The sequence below is a fragment of the Betta splendens genome, chromosome 5 (assembly GCF_900634795.4).
Source record: "Betta splendens chromosome 5, fBetSpl5.4, whole genome shotgun sequence".
Classification (NCBI taxonomy): Eukaryota; Metazoa; Chordata; class Actinopteri; order Anabantiformes; family Osphronemidae; genus Betta; species Betta splendens.
The window spans coordinates 3444394-3466449 of NC_040885.2; the positions used below are offsets into that span (position 1 = coordinate 3444394).

At 40.0% G+C, this 22056-nt stretch overlaps 2 protein-coding genes across 7 annotated transcripts in view; one reads left to right on the top strand and one right to left on the bottom strand.

Moving 5' to 3' along the window:
• Positions 1-22056, bottom strand: part of LOC129604081 (protein NYNRIN-like) — a 448396-nt gene that overhangs the window by 284205 nt on the left and 142135 nt on the right. The window lies entirely within an intron of this gene.
• LOC114856382 (contactin-4-like) overlaps positions 1-22056 on the top strand; it is a 193867-nt gene that overhangs the window by 4854 nt on the left and 166957 nt on the right. For all 4 annotated transcript variants that reach the window (XM_029152285.3, XM_029152288.3, XM_029152289.3 and 1 more), the window contains exon 2: positions 11623-11755. In XM_029152285.3, the coding sequence (XP_029008118.1) occupies positions 11668-11755 (88 nt within the window). In that variant the 5' untranslated portion in view covers positions 11623-11667. The remainder of the gene's footprint in view (positions 1-11622; positions 11756-22056) is intronic.

Consider the following 22056-nt stretch of genomic DNA (forward strand, 5'->3'; position numbering starts at 1 on the left):
TAAATGTCTACAAATGACTGCAGGAGTAACATATAGCAAATTTTAAAATGACTAACAAGCTCTGTACAAACTATGCCAGAGGATACGTTTAATATATTCTTCACTTCATAAGATATCGAAATAGCCACATATGCATGTGCATATTTCTGCAACCATAAGGGCTATTTGAACACATTTGGTGTCATAATGTACAGTAGGGAACACTTGTGAGATGCATTACATTTTCACTTCCGATATTTATTCCTTAGTAATATAATAATATATGATGCAAACATTCTGTGTTTATACAATGAGAACAAATACCTACAAAATGGTAATATTAAATTTAGTTTCGAATCTTAAACATGAAATTACAGTATGAACATTTCTGTAAATACCATCTGTGTGATTAAATAATCAAATCAGGTTACGTTTCTCAACTCACTTCTTTTACTTACTGCATGCATGCTGATTTGTGTAGCGTGTGTGTTTCTAGCATTTTCAGAATTCAGAAAATTATATTAAACTATTTTACCTTTAATTCATGAACATGTATTGTCAGGAAACACACGGTGGAGGACCCAAACGCACAGCGGAGACACGACGTGAGATATCAGAGGATTTATTAAGGCTCTTGGTCGGACAGGCAGAGGTCGGTACACGAGTGGCAAGAATGATAGCAGCGGCACAGACAGGGATCAGGCAATCAGTGGTCAATCTCAGGCAAATGTCTAAATACCAGGCAGAGTCCAAAACCAGAAGCAAGGGAGCAGGCAAGGCAAGGTGAGCAACAAATCTAGAGCTGGTACACAAGAAGGACTTACTGGGTATTGAGGCTGGAGAGTTGACACAGTTAAGTGAACAAGCAATCGTGAACTAACAATCTGGCAAAGCGGCTGGTGTGTGAGGTGGAGACTAAATACCAAGGCTGATAGCTGATTATTGTCAGGTGTGAGTAATGAGGACCGGGGGTGACATGAAACACAGAGTGTGGCAGGAAGTCCTTCAAAATAAAACCAGAGACCAGAACCAAAACATGAGCCATCAACATAAGCCCCCCCCCGCCCCCTGGTGGATCACAATAACAATATAGCTGAATACTACGTAAACTCATTCTAGCGTTATGTGAAGCTTTGAGAATGTTACGATCAGTCACAAACTGAACAGAACTAACACTGGTTTGTCCTAAGGTGGAGACCAATACAAACAGCAAGACAACTTAAATCTGTGGCTAATGTGGTGCTACAGTATTACTCAGTTTTCAACTAGTGCTAGTTCATATGTGTCATCATCTTGTCTGCTTCAAAAGAAGCACGACAACCTACTCGAGTCATCTTTGTCCATTGACTCTGGCTGTAAACTATGTCAGACAACTGTATAAACTTTAAATCCCTACCACCAGTCGTAAAACTTTCAACCGTAAGGTCGTAGTGTTTGGCTGAGGTAGAGCAGTCGCCAACCAATTGTGTCCTTGGAAAGATACTGAACCCCAGTTTGCCCCCAGTGTGTCAACTCTGCCACTGGCATGAATGTGTGAATGTTTGTGTCCTCATGTGGGTGGATGAGACACAGTGTCGAAGTACTTTCCCTACTGATAAGGTAAAAAATCTTTGTAAGTGGAGACCATTTACCATTTAGTAAAACAGTTCCAGAATACTGAAATGATGCAAATGCACATTTTTTATTACACATTGCAGATAGGTCTGCTTAGCAGAGAATTTCGGATGTCTGTGGTTTAGATAAACGAAAGGCTACATACGTTTATGACAATTACCTGGCTCATCAATTTAAACTCAGGGCAATAAGAAACAAAGATCCAAACAGAAAAGCACATAGTAGAAACTAGGTCTTGTTTCACTTGTTCTTTACTATATTGGTCGGGAAATTTTTTTTGTTCTTTTTGGCCTTTACTTGAGTTCTTATCATTGGAGTGCTGTATAGGAAAATTGGCTGAATGTGCAGCTCACACCAGCAGCAATGTGGATGGAGAAATTACTGTAATATGGTGCAGATTTCAATATGACTTTGTAAATCATTATAAGGAAAGCACAAAAGACTAGTCATACATATGCCAAGGTGTACATGGGTTTTTATTTTTTATCAAAAAAAAGAAGAATGACAAGTTTGGTGAGCATCAAAATACAACAATCAGCATATAGGCCTTAGTTCAAAATTAAATGTCATAATAGAACAAAACTCTTACAATTGTTATAATAAAGGCGACAGAACATGACATATCATCTGATTCATATTCTGTGTTGTCTCAAAAATTACCATGTCCCATGCACCATCTGTGAAGGTTTTACTTTATACAGGCAGACACAGCAGTGAAGGCTAACACATTCAGAGCATGGACCTTGTACTGATTTTATCCACTTATTACTTGTAGCTCACTGCCCTCAGATTTAAGCCACCAGTATAGTGTTTGTAATTGAAAGTGTTCTTGGTCTAAGCTGTCACTGGACCTGACATGCAAAAGTTTTTAAATGTCCTGTTTTAAAACAATACAATACAATGAAACCAAAATAGAAGCCTGTGTATTAGATTTGTTTATTAATATAAAACACAGGTACTGTTTGGGTTATTTTATTTATTAAGCAATAATATTTTATTTTTTGGAATAATTTCTTGCTTTCTAATTTAATTTTGTTTAATTAAATTTTAATAATACTTGACACCTTACCCCTGTCCACAGCATGAAACCAGCGGGTGGTGTTAATGTCGTCACTGAACTGTGTAAATGGAGTGTGAACTGTGATTTTAACAATTTTTAATGCTGCGGATCTTTTCTGCACTTAACTTGGCAGTGTTTTCACAGCAGATCAAAGCACACAACACATTTGATTTTGTGTTATTTGTACAGCATGTGAGAACAAACAGGTTTCATCAAAAGCGTTCCATACTTGGAAGTAGTTACAGTAGTGAATCATGGGTTGACTTGACAGAGTTTTCTTTCGTATTCCATGAAGCTGTGCTGAGTTTTCATCTAACATCAAACCAGTAAAACAGAATGATAAAAAACACTGCTCATAAGGCTGACCTGTCTCTTCAGTCCTCGTCGGATTGACAACTGGGATAAGCGCCAGCATGTCAGTGATCTTTGTGGGGACAAAGTGGAAGAAAATGAGTGAGTGAGCGACCGAGTGTCTCTTCAATCTTCTCACTCTGATTGACTCTCTGCCCTGATATAATAGAACACCGGACGACAGATCTGGATCTGGACCAGTGCTGTACATTATCCAATATCTTCTTTTGAGCACATTTAATTTTAGGTGTAATTCTGCACTTTCTTCATAAAAGGGTGTTTGCACATCAGGCAGTGTTAATGCTTATGTTATATTTAATTCTTAACATGGCAGCATAAAATATTAAAAAATTATAAAAAAGGTTGGGGTTGTCATGGCAGTTTTGCACATGGACATTTTGATTAAACTTTCTCACGCCTTTGGCTCTTTTAATCTGGAGATAATGTGTTACTGACTGGATATATTGATTATCTTTTCCCCTGCTGCCACTGCAGTATATTACATCTGTAATATGTGAGGCGCTAACCCTACTGCAAATTATCATATCTGTATATGATTCAGTATTTACATCTAGAGGTAAAAGCACAATGATCAGTAACAGCAATAGCAGTTGCTGTACTACTTTATCAGCAGGAGTATCAATTGTAGCACTGTAGCATTGGCACCAATTGTATCCAAAGCACAAAAATGTTGAACATGCTTTTGTTCTATTTGCAACTTAAAAATAAATTCAAATAGCATGGACATTAATTAAATGTGCAGTGTTTTAAAAATATTCTTTTGCAAATGAAAGAGAAAAAGAAAGTGCAACACTGTGAGCAGCAGTGTGTGAGCCCTGTAAACCTAGCAGGTGTCTTTGTTAACAAGGCGCAGCTGAATATGCTTTGTGTAGGAAGAACATTTATCACCTTCCATTCTCCAGGTATCAAGTAACTAAACAGATTAAAGCAGCAATAGGCAGGAGCAAGTGAAGTGCTCAGTAGTGTGTTGTCTTTAGTTGCTGGGGTTGCTTTATCAGGTTGAATTGAAGGGAGAAACACACCTCAGGAATTTCAAGGAACTGTAGTGATCAAATGATCCTCCGGTTTCTTAACATTTTACCATCTGCACTTACTCATATTGAGAAGCTTTTTTCATCAAAAATTGGTCTTGAGATGTGCTCTGATATCTATCGGTCATGGTACAGTGTCCTGAAGAAAAGTTCAGCAGTTGCCACAATTTATGCACCGTGTGATGAACCACTCACACATCTTGTTTAAACTACAGGCCAGTGTTGCCAGATATATGATTATATATGAATTTGTTTTAGGGCCTATGCGACAAATATTTTTATGAAGGCTAAATAAATATTTTTGACATTTACATTGTTTTGTAAAGTAACATGGCCATGTTGCTTAGTCCCCCCACTGCTTGACAACTCAGAGTGGAGCCCAGGACGCAGAGTCGCAGTCTTACACGCCTCTCTGCATGTTCTCTACAGCCGCGACCCACTCTTAGTCTTAGTTATCGCATAGAGACTGTGTCTGCTTCTCGACCACCTAAACTATACAAGTCACAAACAAATCAAAGAGGAGTGACTTACCAGAATTTAATAAACATCAAAACAGTTCCTCTTACGGAACAAAGTAATAGTAAGCTAATAAAGTGTGGTTTATTAAATATCAGATCTCTCTCATCTAAATCCTTTTTAATAAATGACTTGATAAGTGACCATCACATAGATCTGTTCTGTCTCACTGAAACCTGGCTGCAGCAGGATGAATATGTTACTTTAAATGAGTCGACTCCAATGAGTCACATCAACTATCATGTTCCAAGAAGTACAGGTAGAGGTGGAGGAGTAACAGCAGTTTATAAATCAGATTTATTAATTACTCCTAAACCTAAACATAGTTATAACTCATTTGAGAGCCTCACTCTGAGCCTTTCTCACCCAGACTCTAAAACTCAGAAACCAGTTGTGTTTTGTATTGTTTACCGTCCTCCTGCTCCATATTCAGAGTTCTTAACTGATTTCTCTGAATTCTTATCTGTCTTAGTTCTTAGCACAGATAAAGTCATTGTAGTGGGAGACTTTAACATTCATGTAGATGTTGACAGCAACTGTCTCAGCACTGCTTTTAACTCCTTAATAGACACTATTGGTTTTACACAGCAGGTAAATGAACCCACTCATCGTTTTAACCACACCCTAGATCTTGTCCTGACATATGGAGTTGAAATTGATAATTTAATAGTTCTTCCCCAAAACCCTCTGTTATCTGACCATTTCTTATTAACTTTTGAATTTAGCACAACTGACCCTATAACAGCTGGAAAGAAATGTTACTATAGCAGATGTTTATCTGACAATGCTGTTGCCAGATTCAAGCAGATGATTCCATCATCTTTTGCCTCAATGTCTTGCAGATACACAGAGAACAGTCACCTTAATCCTTATGAACAGGTTGACTGTCTTGTAGATGATGCTGCAGCTTCTCTACGTACAATGTTAGACACAGTGGCTCCTCTGAAGAAGAAGACAGTGAATCAGAGGAGGTTAGCTCCGTGGTATAACTCAGACATCCGCAGTCTAAAGCAAAGGACTAGACAACTAGAAAGATAGTGGCGTTCCAACAAAATAAATGTAAACTGCATTGCATGGAAGGACAGTCTAATGAAATATAAAAAAGCACGTTGTGCTGCTAGAAAAACATATTATTCCTCCCTAATTGAGGAAAACAAAAACAACCCCAGGTTTCTTTTCAGCACTGTAGCCAGGCTGACAAAGAGTCATAGCTGTATTGAGTCTACTATCCCCTTAAATCTCAGCAGCAAATGACTTTATTTCAACTACTTTACTAATAAAATTATCATCATTAGAAAAAACATTCAGCAGCGACTTCTTCCAAATGACAGAAAGCACTGTCTAGATCCATCAACTTTAAATTTATTAAATCCTCTGTCTTACCTAGACAGCTTCTCCCCCATAACTCATATGGAGTTAACCTCAATAATTAACTCTTCCAAGTCGTCCACTTGTCTTTTAGATCCAATCCCAACCAGATTACTCAAAGAAGTTCTACCTTTAATCAGCTCATCCATATTAAATCAAATCAACCAATCTTTACAACTAGGCTATGTACCACAGGCTTTTAAGGTGGCTGTGGTCAAACCTCTATTGAAAAAACCAACCCTTGACCCTGGACAACTAGCCAACTATAGGCCCATTTCAAATTTACCCTTTATTTCCAAGATTCTGGAAAAAATCGTGGCTAAACAATTATCTGACCACCTTAGTGGGAATAACCTGTATGAAGATTTTCAGTCAGGATTTAGAAAACATCATAGCACAGAAACAGCTCTGGTTAGAGTCACTAATGATCTTCTATTAGCTTCGGACAATGGTCTAGTTTCTGTCCTTGTCCTGTTAGATCTTAGTGCTGCATTTGATACAATTGATCATCACATTCTATTACAGACACTAGAACATAGAATCGGGATTAATGGAACAGCATTGGGATGGTTTAAATCCTATTTGTTGAACAGATTCCAGTTTGTTCATGTTAATGATAAATTCTCCACACGCACAAGGATTAGCTATGGAGTTCCACAGGGTTCTGTGCTGGGTCCAATTCTGTTTAGCCTATACATGTCTCCTCTAGGTGAGATTATTAGAAAGCATTCTATTAATTTTCATTTTTACGCAGATGATACTCAGCTATACATGTCCTTGGAACCAAATGAAACAGATCAACTAGTCAAAATTCAGGGTTGTTTAAAATCAGAAGCATCCTCTCTCAGAGCGATGCAGAGAAACTGATCCATGCATTTGTTACCTCTAGGCTGGACTACTGTAACTCCTTACTCATAGGATGTCCTAACAGCTCCTTAAAAAGCCTACAGCTCATTCAAAATGCTGCAGCCAGAGTTCTGACAGGACTTAGAAAGAGAGATCACATTTCTCCTACATTAGCTTCTCTGCACTGGCTGCCTGTAAAATGTAGGATAGAATTTAAAATTCTCCTACTCACATACAAAGTACTCAATGATAAAGCTTCTTCTTATCTTAAAGACCTTATAGTTCCTTATGCTCCCAGCAGAACACTTCGTTCTCAGAGCGCTGGGCTACTTACGGTTCCTAGAGTGTTTAAATGTAGAACAGGGGGCAGAGCTTTTAGCTACCAAGCTCCTCTCCTCTGGAACCAGCTCCCTCTTCAGGTTCGAGAAGCTGACACACTCTCCACCTTTAAGATTAGGCTTAAAACCTTCCTTTTTGATAAAGCTTATAGTTAGAGATGGTTCAGGTCACTGGCAATTATTGTTAGTCACAGGAACCATCTCTTAGTTAAGCTGCAATAGACATAGACTGCTGGGGGACTTAATTTATACACTGAGCTCCTCTGTTTCCTTCTACCTCCTCTGTCCCATAACCTCCCATCATTGTCCCATGTTTAACTAACCTTGTCTCTTTCTGTCCAGTAGTTGTGCTTCTCTCCTCTCTCCCCCCCACCCCCACTCTTTCTCCCTCTCTGTCCTCACCCACAGGTATCATTGGACTCAAAGTTTGGTGTCTGTGATGGGCAGCTGCGGATCCAACCATCCTGCCTGCATCCAGTCCCTGGTCCTACCATCCTGCCTGTGCTCTGTTGTTGCTTGTTGTTGCTTGTTGCTGTTGCTGTGCTTTTCTATCTCTCTATCCTCTTACCCCAACCGGTCGAGGCAGATGGCCGCCCACATCCAGTCTGGTTCTGCTGGAGGTTTCTTCCTCGTTAGAGAGGGAGTTTTTCCTCTCCACTGTTGCTGTCAAATTAAATGCTTGCTGTATGTGGGATTTGTTGGGTTTAGTTGTGTGAGGTTTTAAACCTTACTTTGTAAAGTGCCTTGAAATAACTTTGTTGTGATTTGGCGCTATATAAATAAAATTGAATTGAATTGAATTGAATTTTGATTATGGTACTGTAACCAGAAACTAAAACCTTCTCATATGTGGTCATCTCCTCTTCACTGTCAATCACAATAGCAGCAATAGCATCTCATGTTTGAAAATTGAAATAAACACACACAAAAGTATGTACTGATATAAGCACTGATATATAATGTGTTTAGAATTGAGTAAGAATGCTGTTTATCATGTAGAAGTAGTTCAGCATGAAGTGTGTAGTCTTTGTCCTTTTTTTTGATAACTAAGTGTGGTAGCAGTGGTTATGCAGTAATGACTGGATGGGTGTCTTTAAGTCTGACAGTGAATAAAGTAGTTGTTTTATTTAAATAGCTCTTAGGTCTGTCTTTAGGTCACTGCTGTTTCATCTTTTCTATATTTCCCATTCTGGCAACACTGCTATAGGCTGCTAAATTACCAAATGCTGGTTGAGATTGGGGTCGAATTAGGCATAATAACATACATCTGTATGGCTTCGAGCATATATATTGTTGTGTTTTGGACCGAAGGGGGGGTGGCCCATAGATGGGCCCTGTGCCTGATATGAGGCTAATATTGTCTGTAGACTTAAATGACTAAAACACTGTTTACATGTTATTTAAACACAAAATCTATCACCAAAGAGTGAGTTGTTCATCAGTATGTGATCTACATTTTGTGGCATATTGCTTGTTCAGCTGACAGGTGCACTGTTTTGTCCAGTCTTATCATTTCAGTGGTGTCTCATGACTTCCTGTATTATTTCCTGTTTGTCATTAGTTTGTTAGTGTCATGATTTTCACCTGTGTTAGTTATGTGTATTTACTTTTCCGTGGTTTGTTATCTGTACTTCATATGTCCTGCTCTGTGCTGTGTCTTGTTTAGTGCTAAAAACTACCTGCGGCAGAAATGCATGTTTCTTGGGGTCACACACACACACACACACACACACACACACACACACACACACACACACACACACACACACACACACACACACACACACACACACACACACACACCCTTCGCTACTGCCTGCTCCACTATTTGAGAAATATTGGTGTAGGTGCTGGATATGACAGAGTTTTGTCAATGGTGTTTCATGTTTTAGTTGAGTATTTGTATTATTGTTCATTAAGTTTCTTTTCTGTTTAATGCACATATTTTCTTGCTAATGCAACGGATCATTGTTTAATTCAAACATTACGCGCTTATATTTCTTGTTTCTGTGTGGGTTATGCAAACTTGGCCCTCCCCGTTTGGTATTAGTCCACGTTGCATGTCCACCAAAAGGTAGTTCTAAGTCCTGGTAGGAAACTTTGTTGTCCGGCTTACTAGCTGTGGTATCCAAACAAATAAAGTACACAAACAAATAAAAAAATGGTTTCTATAAAAAAATCTGTCAAGTACAGTAAGAGCCAGGTGTTTCTCTTCATCCTCTGAGGTCATGCATTCAGAGCATCTTAGGGCCTGGCTCCAAAGTCTGCAGTCTTGGTTTTGTATAGTTGTATATTAAAAAATACATTGTACATATTCCTGGTGATTATACAGAGATGATACTGTCATTATACAAGTAATGTATGGCAAGGAAACTGGCCTTCGGAGCAGTGAACAGTCTTGTGCAGTGCCTGGGGAGCTAGCAGGAAGTGTCTTAATCAAGGACACGCCAACTGAGCTACGAGAGTGCTTATCTTATTTTGTATCATATGTAATTTTTGACAACCCTTTATAGAATTAAATGAGATAAAGGCCTTTTTTCTGTGGACACAAGAGACAGAGCTTTAAGCTACAGAATCTGAGATTAATGGCAACATGATCTATTAGAACAGATTGAGTTTCTCTGCTTTAGTTTCAGACCAGCTGTGATTTGAAATGTTGCACTCTTTAAGCCGTACCCCGTACCAGGAGAGAAATAACAAAGTTGTTCTGTATTTCTCTGTAATTGCAAATTACATGAGTAGTTGTAACTGTGAAGAGTTTGTGTTGAACATATCTCGGCTCCACAAAATGTAGATTACACTTCTCAACTGATTGTATTAATTTAATTATTACATCAGCAGAATGTTTCTACAGGCAGCCTCTGACATTTCCTCCTAATTTTCTGTATGCTTTGCTCAAATCTACTGAGAGGATTGTAATGTTTTATAGAGAATTGCAAATTATATGTAACCCATAATCTTTTTTTAATGAGTATATCAAGCGAGCATAGTGGTTTCTTATAGTGTTTTGGGATAAAATGGGATAAAAGGTCCTTCAACTTGATGTGAACAATTATGTAATGCTGTATTAAGTAGACACTGGTTCAACTGCAACCCTACCCCCTAGGTTAGGAAGCACATTTGGCATCTACAGTATCTTATGTTATACTAACTTGGCTTTCCAATGTAGCATAAAAGCATAACTTAAGCAGCACTTAATCAGCAGTTTAGGTAGTCATCAATATAAAACTGACTTGAAATAAATGTTTTAAACAAGGCTTAGGTCTTGTCAAAATATTCTAGGATGACCTTAAACTTACATACCATGGTGTTTTTTGTTAAACTTGTACCTTGTATTTGATTTGTAATTTGATATATGCAAGATTAATTACAAAAACGTGGAAAAAGTTATAATAAAAAATAAATATTTAATGTTTACAATATTTAATAAAATGTTTCCTAATAATATCAATCATAATAATAATAAATTATTCAAATCATTATATAACATTAAATTATATTAACACGTACATGCCGAATAACGTTACTAGTCAATATTATAACATGATATCATGTTGGTATATTAAACAGGCGGTTTGTTACAATAACATTAAAAAAGTATAAATAAGAACGGGAAGTCAAACTGCCATGACCATGTTAGCTGTATTTTGTTGAGGTTTTGTTTATCGTGAGCTATTTTTTGTAAAGTTCAGGCTACTGTGTTGTAGAATAAGTAAATCATCTTTTTATAGTGTATTATACCTTGTATTACCATAATGAATGCGTAGAAAGTTATTGTTGTGAATAGTAAGTTGTAACTACCCTATACAAATAGTTAAAAAGTATTGATGATTATTCATTTTACAAGTTTGTTATTTTTCACCTCCTATTTTTAAACCTTTTTATATCACTTATATATCAGCCCCATTTGGTTGCTTTCACATTTCTTGCCAGAGGCCTGAATGCTAAAAAGTGCAACCTTTGTGAATCTCAACAATCTTTCCAACACCAATTCTCACTCAAGGGACACACTGTGTTAAGTAGGAAACACACAACTAGTGTGAAATTCTTCTAGATGTTTTCAGGTTTTCCATATTTTTGTTTTGCAGTTTCACAAAAGGGACGTGGTTTCAAACAAGAATAATGCTATGACAACTTACAGGAGATTTACTTGTTTACAATGGCTTCATAGCAGCTGTCCCTGGAGTTTCTCAAGATATGGAAATTAATGTATATCAGATACTGTGTGCTCATGGACCACTCTTTGCACACTTTTCTATATTCTCTGTAGTGTAACTTTTAGGAATGTGGAAGTAGGGTGTACCTTAGTAATGCAATTGAAATAAAATGTCATCAATTGTATGCTGTTCATGATTATACTCCCATTGTGCTTTTTAGAGTCCCGTTGACTTTCTGTTCTACAGAAAAGTGTAAAAGTGAAAATGGTTCTCAGAAGTGTCATTAAGGAGAAGCTCAAAGCCATACTCATCTGTTCACACCTGTTTCTTTTTTTCTGCAGATTGGGAAGACAGGTGCAAATAAGATTCCATACATTTGTGACTGGATGCAAGTCTACTTTGACCCTACAAAACTGAAGATGATGTTGCTATGGAAACTGCTGGTGCTGCAGTCACTTATGGGGTGCTTTGCAGGTAAAGTATCTAATTAGGAACTTTTGATGCATGCCAGAACAGCCTTTTATGAAGGCTGTTTTTAAATGTATTTTGGCAAGTAGTGGTATAAAAAAATATCGGAAAGGAACAATCTGAGGTAGATTATCACTAAACAAACACACTTTTACTCCAGTGATATAAAATAAGAAATATATAGATTTCAACAGAAGTAAGTGAATTATTTTTTTATATAAGATTTACAGTTGCTGTATATATTGCATTATGGCTCGTCTTTAGTGTGGTATCTGGCATGAGAAAAACTTGACAAAAGTTATAGACATAGTATAAAAATATAGTAAATATATAGTAGATAGGTCACAAATAAGATTTTTGCTACAATTGGCAAATTCCCAATTAATAATAATAATAATAATAATAATAATAATAATAATAATAATAATAATAATAATAATAATAATAATAATAATAATAATAAATTATAAATTATTAGAATAAAACTCAGGAACATAATCTTTTTGGAACATCAACACCATAAAACAGTAAGTGAAATCAGTGATGGTGTTCTGATGTAATTCACCTACACATCTACTCAGTGGCAAATCAATATTAGTTAAAGTTCATTGCTATATAGGTTTATGTATTAATTAAGTTAAATTATATAGTGCCAGGTATAAAAGAAAAAGCTCCTTAATAATGAAAGAAACTTTTAACATAACTAAGATTCTAGTTATGTTGAACTGCCGCCTTACCGTGGTGGAGGAGTTTGTGTGCCCGAATGACCCCGGGAGCTATGTTGTCAGGGGGCTAAATGCCCCTGGTAGGGTCTCCCAAGGCAAACAGGTCCACCATCCGCAGGAGGAACCGTAGGGGGCCGGTGCAAAGTGGATTGGGCAGCAGTCGAAGGCGGGAGCCTAGGCGACCCAATCCCTGGATAACCAATCTGGCTATTGGGACATGGAATGTCACTGGGGGGAAAGGAGCCTGAGCTTGTGCAGGAGGTCGAGCGGTACGGGCTAGAAATAGTCGGGCTCACCTCCACACACAGCCTGGGCTCTGGAACCCAACTCCTTGAGAGGGGCTGGACCCTCTTCTACTCTGGAGTTGCCTGCGATGAGTGGCGGCGGGCAGGTGTGGGCTTGCTCATAGCTCCCCAGCTTAGTCGCTATGTGTTGGAGTTTTCCCCGGTGGACGAGAGGGTCGCTTCCCTGCGCCTTCGGGTGGGGGATAGGTCACTCACTGTCAATTGTGCTTACGGGCCAAATGGTAGTGTGGAGTACCCGGCCTTCTTGGGGTCTCTGGAGGGAGTGTTGGAAAGCGCTCCAACTGGGGACCCCATCGTTCTTCTGGGAGATTTTAATGCCCACGTAGGTAATGACAGTGATACCTGGAGAGGCGTGATTGGGAGGAACGGCCTCCCTGATCTGAACTCGAATGTTGTTATGTTATTGGACTTCTGTGCTAGGCACAGTTTGGCCATAACAAACACCATGTTCGAACATAAGGGTGCACATGGCACCAGGACACCCTAGGCCGGAGGTCGATGATAGACTTTGTAGTCGTTTCACCTGACCTTCGGCCATATGTTTTGGACACTCGGGTGAAGAGAGGGGCTGAGCTGTCAACTGATCACCACCTGGTGGTGAGTAGGATCCGTTGGCAGGGTAGGAGGCTGGAACGACTTGGCAGGCCCAAACCTATTGTGAGGGTCTGTTGGGAACGCCTGGCTGAACCCTCTGTCAGACGGACCTTTAACTCACACCTCCGGGAGAGCTTTGACCAGATTCCGAGGGAGGTTGGAGACATAGAGTCAGAGTGGACCATGTTCTCCGTCTCCATCGCCAATGCGGCCGTTCGGAGCTGTGGACGCAGTGTCTCCGGTGCCTGTCGTGGTGGTAATCCCCGAACCCGGTGGTGGACGCCGGAGGTAAGGGACGCCATCAAGCTGAAGAAGGAGTACTACCAGGTATGGTTGACCTGTGGGACTCCTGAGGCAGCTGATGGGTACCGGTAGGCCAAGCGTGCTGCAGCCCGTGCCGTTGCGGAGGCAAAAACTCGGGCCTGGGAGGAGTTCGGGGAGGCCATGGAGGAGGACTATCACTCGGCCTCAAAGAGATTCTGGCAAACTGTTCGGCGCCTCTGGAGGGGGAAGCAGTTCTTTACCAACTCTGTTTTCAGTGGAGGTGGGGAGCTGTTGACCTCAACTGGGGATGTTATTGGACGGTGGAAGGAGTACTTTGAGGATCTCCTCAACCCCTTCGACATGCCTTCTGCTGAGGAAGCAGAGGCAGGGGACTCAGAGGCGGACTCGCCCATCACCCAGGCTGAGGTCACTGAGGTAGTTAGTAAGCTCCTCGGTGGCAGAGCAGCAGGGGTGGATGAGATCCGTCCTGAGTACCTCAAGTCTCTGGATGTTGTGGGGCTGTCTTGGGTGACACGCCTCTGCATTATCGCGTGGACGAGGGGGACAGTTCCTCTGGACTGGACAACCGGGGTGGTTGTCCCTCTTCACAAGAAGGGGGACAGGAGAGTGTGTTCCAACTATAGGGGGATCAACCTCTCAGCCTCCCTGGGAAAGTCTATGCCAGGGTACTGGAGAGGAGAATTCGGCCGATAGTCGAACCTCGGATACAGGAGGAACAATGTGGTTTTCGGCCTGGTCGTGGAACGCTGGACCAGCTTTATACCCTCAGCTGGGTGCTTGAGGGTTTGTGGGAGTTTGCCCAACCAGTCTACATGTGCTTTGTGGATCTGGAGAAGGCATTCGACCGCGTCCCTCGTGACATCCTGTGGGGGGTGCTCCTTTGCTAAGGCTGTGCATGTTGGACTTCGGCAGGGCTGCCCTTTGTCACCGGTTCTGTTCATTATTTTTATGGACAGAATTTCTAGGCGCAGCCAGGGGCAGGAGGGGGTCTGGTTTGGGGACCACAGAATACCATCTCTGCTTTTTGCAGATGATGTTGTCCTGTTGGCTTCATCGGGCCAGGACCTCCAGCGTGTGCTGGTGCGGTTTGCAGCTGAGTGTGAAGCAGCTGGGATGAGAATCAGTTCCTCCAAATCCGAGGCCATGGTTCTCGACCGGAAAAAGGTGGTTTGCTCTCTCCAGGTTGGAGGAGAGTTCCTGCCTCAAGTGGAGGAGTTTAAGTATCTTGGGGTCTTGTTCACGAGTGAGGGAAGGAAGGAGCGTGAGTTTGACAGACGGATTGGTGCGGCGGCTGCAGTAATGCGGTCAGTGTATCGGTCCGTCGTGGTAAAGAGGGAGCTGAGCCAAAAGGCAAAGCTCTCAATTTACGGGTCAATCCACGTTCCTACCCTCACCTATGGTCATGAGCTTTGGGTCATGACCGAAAGGGCAAGGTCACGGATACAAGCGGCTGAAATGAGCTTCCTCCGCAGGGTGGCTGGGCGCTCCCTTAGAGATAAGGTGAGGAGCTCTGTCACCGGGAGGAGCTCGGAATAGAGTCGCTGCTCCTCCACATCCACATCGAGATGCCTCCTGGACGCCTCCCTGGGGAGGTGTTCCGGGCATGTCCCACCGGTAGGAGGCCCCGAGGAAGACCCAGGACTCGCTGGAGAGACTAGGTCTCTCGGCTGGCCTGGGAACGTTGTGGGGTCCCACCGGAAGAGCTGGAGGTGTCCGGGGAGAGGGAAGTCTGGAACTCTCTGCTCATACTGCTGCCCCCGCGACCCGGCCCCGGATAAGCGGATGAAAATGGATGGATGGATGGAAGATTCTAAGGGAATCTCTCTTGACGTCAGGCGCGGCAGTTGTCTTGAAAGACCGGACCCACATGCACGGCACAGAGTCCAACTCGTTCCGATAAAATAGCGTTTATTGCGCAGGATACAGAATAGCCACCTGGAGATCACTGGCACAATCTTCAAACAAGGGGCAGGCAGATAACGGCTGTCAGACAAGCACGGGTCAGTAACAGAGAGACAGAATTACGGTACCGGAGGATCAGGCAGTCCGGCATCAGTGGACAGGCGATGGTCAGTAACATGACGTCACCATAGAGCATCCGCTGAATCACTCAAAGAGTGGCATGGTGGTGCAGTGGGTAGTGCTGTCGCCTCACACCAAGGAGAGTGTGGGCAAGGAAGTTGTTTATTCCCTCTCTGTGAGTCTCTCTGTAAGCTTGCTTGTACTCCCCGTGTTCACCTGGTTCTCTCCGGGGTTCTCTGGCTTCCTCCCAAGGTCCAAAGACATGTGGTTAGGTTGATTGACTACTTTCCATTGCCTGTAGGTGTGAATGTATGCATACACCGTTGTTTGTCTCTGTGTGGCCCTGCAATAGACTGGTGATCTTTTGAGGGTATACCCTGCCCCCTGCCCTCAACCTGCTGGGATAGGCTCCAGTTCCTCCCCCACGACTGTTGCCACTGTACCTATTTTAATAATTTAATGAAATAATTTGCACTGTACTGCGTGCACTATCAAAAGGGCACTGTAGCCAACCTCCGTGGATGTGATGAGAAAAATTGTTGAGAAAAATTGCTGAAAAATAACAATGAAGGCTTGTTTGAATAGTGAATACAGAATGTTAAATTAAAAAAATCCCAATTATTTTTGGCCACTCAATACTCTTCCCAAACACCTTTGCCTTTACATCGCTGCTCATGTTATAATGAGTCTAACAGTCCTACATGATCAGAGAGTAGAACGCGGGCATTGATTTATCAGTGTGGCTTAGAAAAAGCTGAATCCTCAGGGAGATGCTATATAGCATGGAGGTAATTTCAGTTATGGAGAGAAGCAACAAGAACACATGCATAGTTAAGACAATTAAATATTCAAATTCTTCGGACCTCCTCGTTTTAGTCCTTCATTAAACATGAAATATTATAGCACTATATAAACTGGTTAAATAAGGCTAACAAAATGTCTCAATTAAATAAATCTTTGAGTGTCAGCGTCAACTGTGTTTATTGGCCTATTCTGCCACATTTGCTTGTGACACACCGCTGCAGTGGACTGGAAATATGTACTGTAAACAACTTTGAGATGCATATCGGTCGAATTAGCCTGCTGCAGACTAAAAGACTTAAAGGACTTAGCCGGCAAGCCCTGGCAACATGATGGCACTGCAAACATACTGCAGTGAAAATGCTAGTCTTTTTTTCTATATTCAAAACAACATTAGTTAGCAGTAGTGCTCTGAAGTCATGACCTGTGTTCCACATGTGCTGTAGAGCAGATTTTTTCAATTGTTCTCAAAAAACCCCATTTTTAACCTTTAACATGTATTTGAAGAAAAAGAATGTTTATATTCATAAAATATTTATTTATATTATACTATATTATCCTGATCTCCATAATGTACATTGAAGAGTTGCTATAGCCTGCTACATCCAAACATTGTTTCAGGGTAAAACACATTGGCCTCATCACAACAGGGAATACAGATTTCCTTGATTAGAAATACTTGGTTCAATAAGGGACACGCTTTCTACATTTTTAAATGACAGAGTGAATGCAATGATGCAAAGTAAACCACAGACATGAAAGGGTTGTCCTTTACGCTACAGTTGGTTTTGTCTTCTTTTGTATAAGCTCTAAAAGCATGAGGCATTGTCAAATTTGAAAAAAGAACCCTCAACAATCGGTCAACAGTAACCTCAATCTGGATTAAAAGGGTGGATGAAAAAAAGGGGGTATAAATATATTTGCAGTTGCACAGAACATGGTGTAACCCTGGGGAAAGTAGGACAACAAATACCAAAGTTCAATCCAAATTAAATCAACCAAATTTACAATTAATTTTCCAAAAATTTTTGAGAGTTTTTTTGTATAGTTTTCTGAGAGGGTGAACTGGGTACCTTTTGTTAAATTCATATACTGTATAAAATAACCCAAATATATTAATGACGTTAATGTTATGTTAATACTCGCTCAAAATGCAGTACAATTTTAAAATTAGTCAGTTTCTTGTTAGAGAAATAGAAAAGCGCTGCCTGTTCTATTTCAGCGAAGTGCTGAAACTTGCATATATATTTTCTCAATAGAAGTGTGGCAGTATCTGAAATTTTTTGTGTTTGTGATTCTCTGAATAATATTGACATGATTTTTGACTGACATTATTATGAATTTATTGAATTCATTTATTGAATTTATTATGAATTCATTTATTCGCATACATAGTAGGTACACTAGTTTTTATATGTAGACTTTTCAACAAATATTTTTGTTTAAAACCTTATCCAATTTCAAAAAACACATGGTACAGTGTTTTGTAAACCATAGTGCACATTTAAAAAAGTTGTTACCCATATGAACTGACTCAACAGTTAAACATTGAAGGCTGGGTGTCTGAGCCGAGCTAACCAGTAGTGATGTGTCGTCCGTGAACGATTCGTTCAATATGAACTAATCTTTTGTATGACTCGGGAGTACTGAGTCCTCTCACATTTCATGCAGCTGCCTGAAGGAAAACATGACCAAAACAATGTCAGGTAGTATTTAAGAATAAAGGGACACTCTGATCCCTCCATAATTTATATGCAGATAAGTAATCAGTCACTTTAGGACTTGTGACAGAGTACAAATACCTGGGAGTGTACTTGGACAATAAACTTGATGTACTTCCTGAGGAGGCTCAGGTCCTTTAACGTCTGCAGCACCATGCTGAGGATGTTCCATGAGTCTGTGGTGGCCAGTGTTGTGTTTTACGCTGTGGTCTGCTGAAGCTGCAGCATGAATGTAGTAGACAGTAACAGACTGGACAAAATGATCAGGAGGGCTGGTTCTGTTCACCCCCTACACAGTGTGCTGGCTGGACAGAGGAGCACCTTGAATCTTGATTTCTTGGCGACACATGTTGCTCCATTATAATAACACTGTAGTTTGTTTGCATTCAAGATGAAACTGTCACTGGCTTCCTATCTATCTATCTATCTATCTATCTATCTATCTATCTATCTATCTATCTATCTATCTATCTATCTATCTATCTATCTATCTATCTATCTATCTATCTATCTATCTATCTATCTATCTATCTATCTATCTATCTATCTATCTATCTATCTATCTATCTAAAAGCAAAGGGCACAGTATGTAGATATGTACAGAAGAAAAATAAACAAAAACAACCCATTTATTCATAAACATATAATTTTACATCACAGGGGTTCATACTTCACAGGTTAAATGTGTTCAAAGACATATGCTAATGTAATCATAAAATCCACTTTGTGTTTTTTTTTATCCAATCAATTTAATCTGCATTTCAGAGTTTATAAAAAGGTAGTTAATACAAGACCTCAGCAGAAAATTAGGTAGTACTACAGCTGTTTCAGAGGTTTCAAGGAAGACTTAAGGTAGAGGCTAATTTTTTTAGAATTATTTGAGGGACTAATGCAATGTCAAGGGTTTTGTTTCAGCTAAAAGCATACATAAAAACTCTAATCAGCAGTATGGGGATATGTGTCGCTGAAAAGCAAGTATAAATATTTTAAATTTTATCAGCAAAAATATGCAACAACATTTAACATTGATGGTCTATGTCCAGAGAAAATAAGGAAAACTGAAGTAATATGTGTTGTGGCTGAAAATGGTCATATCCTACAGCACCCAGAATTCATTGCGCTCTGACGAATCACCTGAGCTGGACCTACCTGGTGTTTAGCTCCGCCCCCTCTCAACCTGACCGTTGCTGGGGCAGGTTGAAGTTGTAGAAGTTGTAGTCTGTGAACACATGGCAATCAATCTCCTAAGGTGTCTCGGGGGACTTTTGCAGAGGAATAAATGAAAATTTCTCTGCATAAAAAATATGGAGGAATCTGAGTGTTCCTTCATTCTTACAGTAAATACTAATCCCCATCGTGTGGGTCAATCCCCATTGAAAATCTGTGAAGTTTTTCTTCACATTTTGGGATAAGACTTGATAAGAGATTACAACTTTAGTCACTTTTTTAATTAAATGAACATACTACTACTCCCTTCAAAATATAAAAAAAACTATATCATTGTATGTTTGTATGGCTGGAATTTATTTAAAGGCTAAAGGCTTTTTTGCTGTTGCCATTTTAAAAATAATTATTAGTATCACCCATTGTCTTATCATGACCAGTACATCCACATTCTGTTCATCTTCTGAGTCTTTGTTTCTGCATTTTGAACAAAATTCACCCACTTGAACAAGATTGTATCATCTCAGTTTTTGAACTTCTGCCACAGGTGCCAAATCCTCCTTAGGTGGCTTTGCAGGAAGATGCTTTAGGAGATGAAAATGGATGATTGTGTATCATCTTTAAAATCAAACTTTAAAACTGGCCTGACTTTTACTATTAAAGTATACCTCATACATCATTGTCCTAGCAGTAGAAGATAAATGTTGGTAGCCCAGGGAACTACAGCACATTTGCACAAAGACAAATCTTACAAAGATGCATTTTTCCATCATCATCCCATCCGGGTTCGATTCCCGGAGGCGGCCCTGGTGCCTTTCTGTGTGGAGTTTGCACGTTCTCCCCGTGTTTGCGTGGGTTCTCTCCGGGTTCTCCAGCTTCCTCCCACAGTCCAAAGACGTGCATTAGGTTGATTGGCTTCTCTCCATTGCCCGTAGGTGTGAGTGTGTGAGTGAATGGTTGTCTGTCTATGCGTTGCCCTGCGATGGACTGGCGACCCGTCCAGGGTGTACCCTGCCTTTGTCCAGTTATACAACCCTAATATGGATTCATTATTTATGCACAAATATCTGTGTCTAGGGTCAACCATCTTCTTTAATCCCATATATTTAAACATATACAACAAACAAATCCAGTACACACCAGTCCTAATTTCACTTGTGATATTGCTTGCAAGCTGTTTTACTGTCTCAGGTCAAGAGTACAAGTATGCATTATGCAACACATCAATATGCAGCGACTTCCTCCATCAGATATTTTCTGGTATTAATAGACAGATTATTGTGATATTGTGAGTTTTTGAGTTTTGAGGACGAACAGATACTGTAAATGACTTGTTGGCTTAATTTCATTAACAGGATCTTTGTGACTGTGTCGCAATTTTGCGCATCCATTTAGTGAGAATGATTCAAATAACTTATAAAATGGGAACATATTCTAAGAGACCACCAACAACAACAAGGTTTCTAGCCACATGGCACTGTGCCTTGTTTCCTAATGACCTAACAATATTATCTATACATTGGTGACAATTGCATTAGTCTATTCTGCTGCTGCACAATGTTTTGGCTTGTGTATTTGAACTTGCCAGCCACAATCAGTTCTGTAATAGTACAAAAATACACTTAATGACTTCACATATTACATGTAAGTAAAAGCAATAGATAATAAAGTCAACAGAGCTACGCACAAAGCTGATGGAAATATGTACAGTACATATATAATTATCAAAGATAACAGTGTATATCATTATTATAATTTGTGACAACAACAAATTTAGAGTTTCCAAAATCTGGACAATTTCCTAGGATGAGAGCTGACATCTTCAGTAAGTCAGTTTCATGCCAACATGTGAGAAAGACAATGTGACATACTGTAGGGCATTGACTTAGAGGTTGTTTTTTTTTACATTATTTGTGGTTTCTTTGTCTTTGTTTAATGTCAACATTAAACAAGATTGAGAAAATGGAATATATGTGTTGTATAATGCCATGTAAGATTTTATTCATATTTGATTTCTGTTAATAGCCAGTGCCCTTCCACACTGCATTTATATTAGAAGTGAATTGGCATCCCAGCAGGCATTTCAACGTTGAGACAACATTGAGGCAACATTATAATTATGGTTGAATAACCATTGGGTTATATTTAGATTTTGAAAGGTGAATCAATGTTGAGGGGGCAACGTTATTTCAATGTTGCATTATGGTCAATCATCAACGTTACATTTATGCTGATTTATGGTCATTCATCAACGTTACATGCACGTTGATTTATGGGCGTTCATCAACGTTACATGCACATTGATTTATGGGCGTTCATCAACGTTACATTTACACTGATTTATGGTCGTTCATCAACATTACATGTACGTAAATTTATGGTCGTTTTTCAACGTTACGTCTACGTTGATTTATGGTTATCTATCAACGATACGTTTACGTTGACTTATGTTTTTTTATCAACCTCAACATGGCTGTGTACCAAACTGTGAGTGAGCAGACTCAGACCCAGAGACTAGTTGCAGAACAGGCAATATTTATTGCTGGAGTTCAAAGGTGAAACAGGACCTATGGAAGCTCACATCAGGAGCTAAGGAGTCCAAAGAGGAGAGGAGCTGCCAGGAGTCCGGGTCAGGTGTGGGAGCCAATGAAGAGGGGGAGGAGGCGGAGATGACATCAGGGGTTAATCCG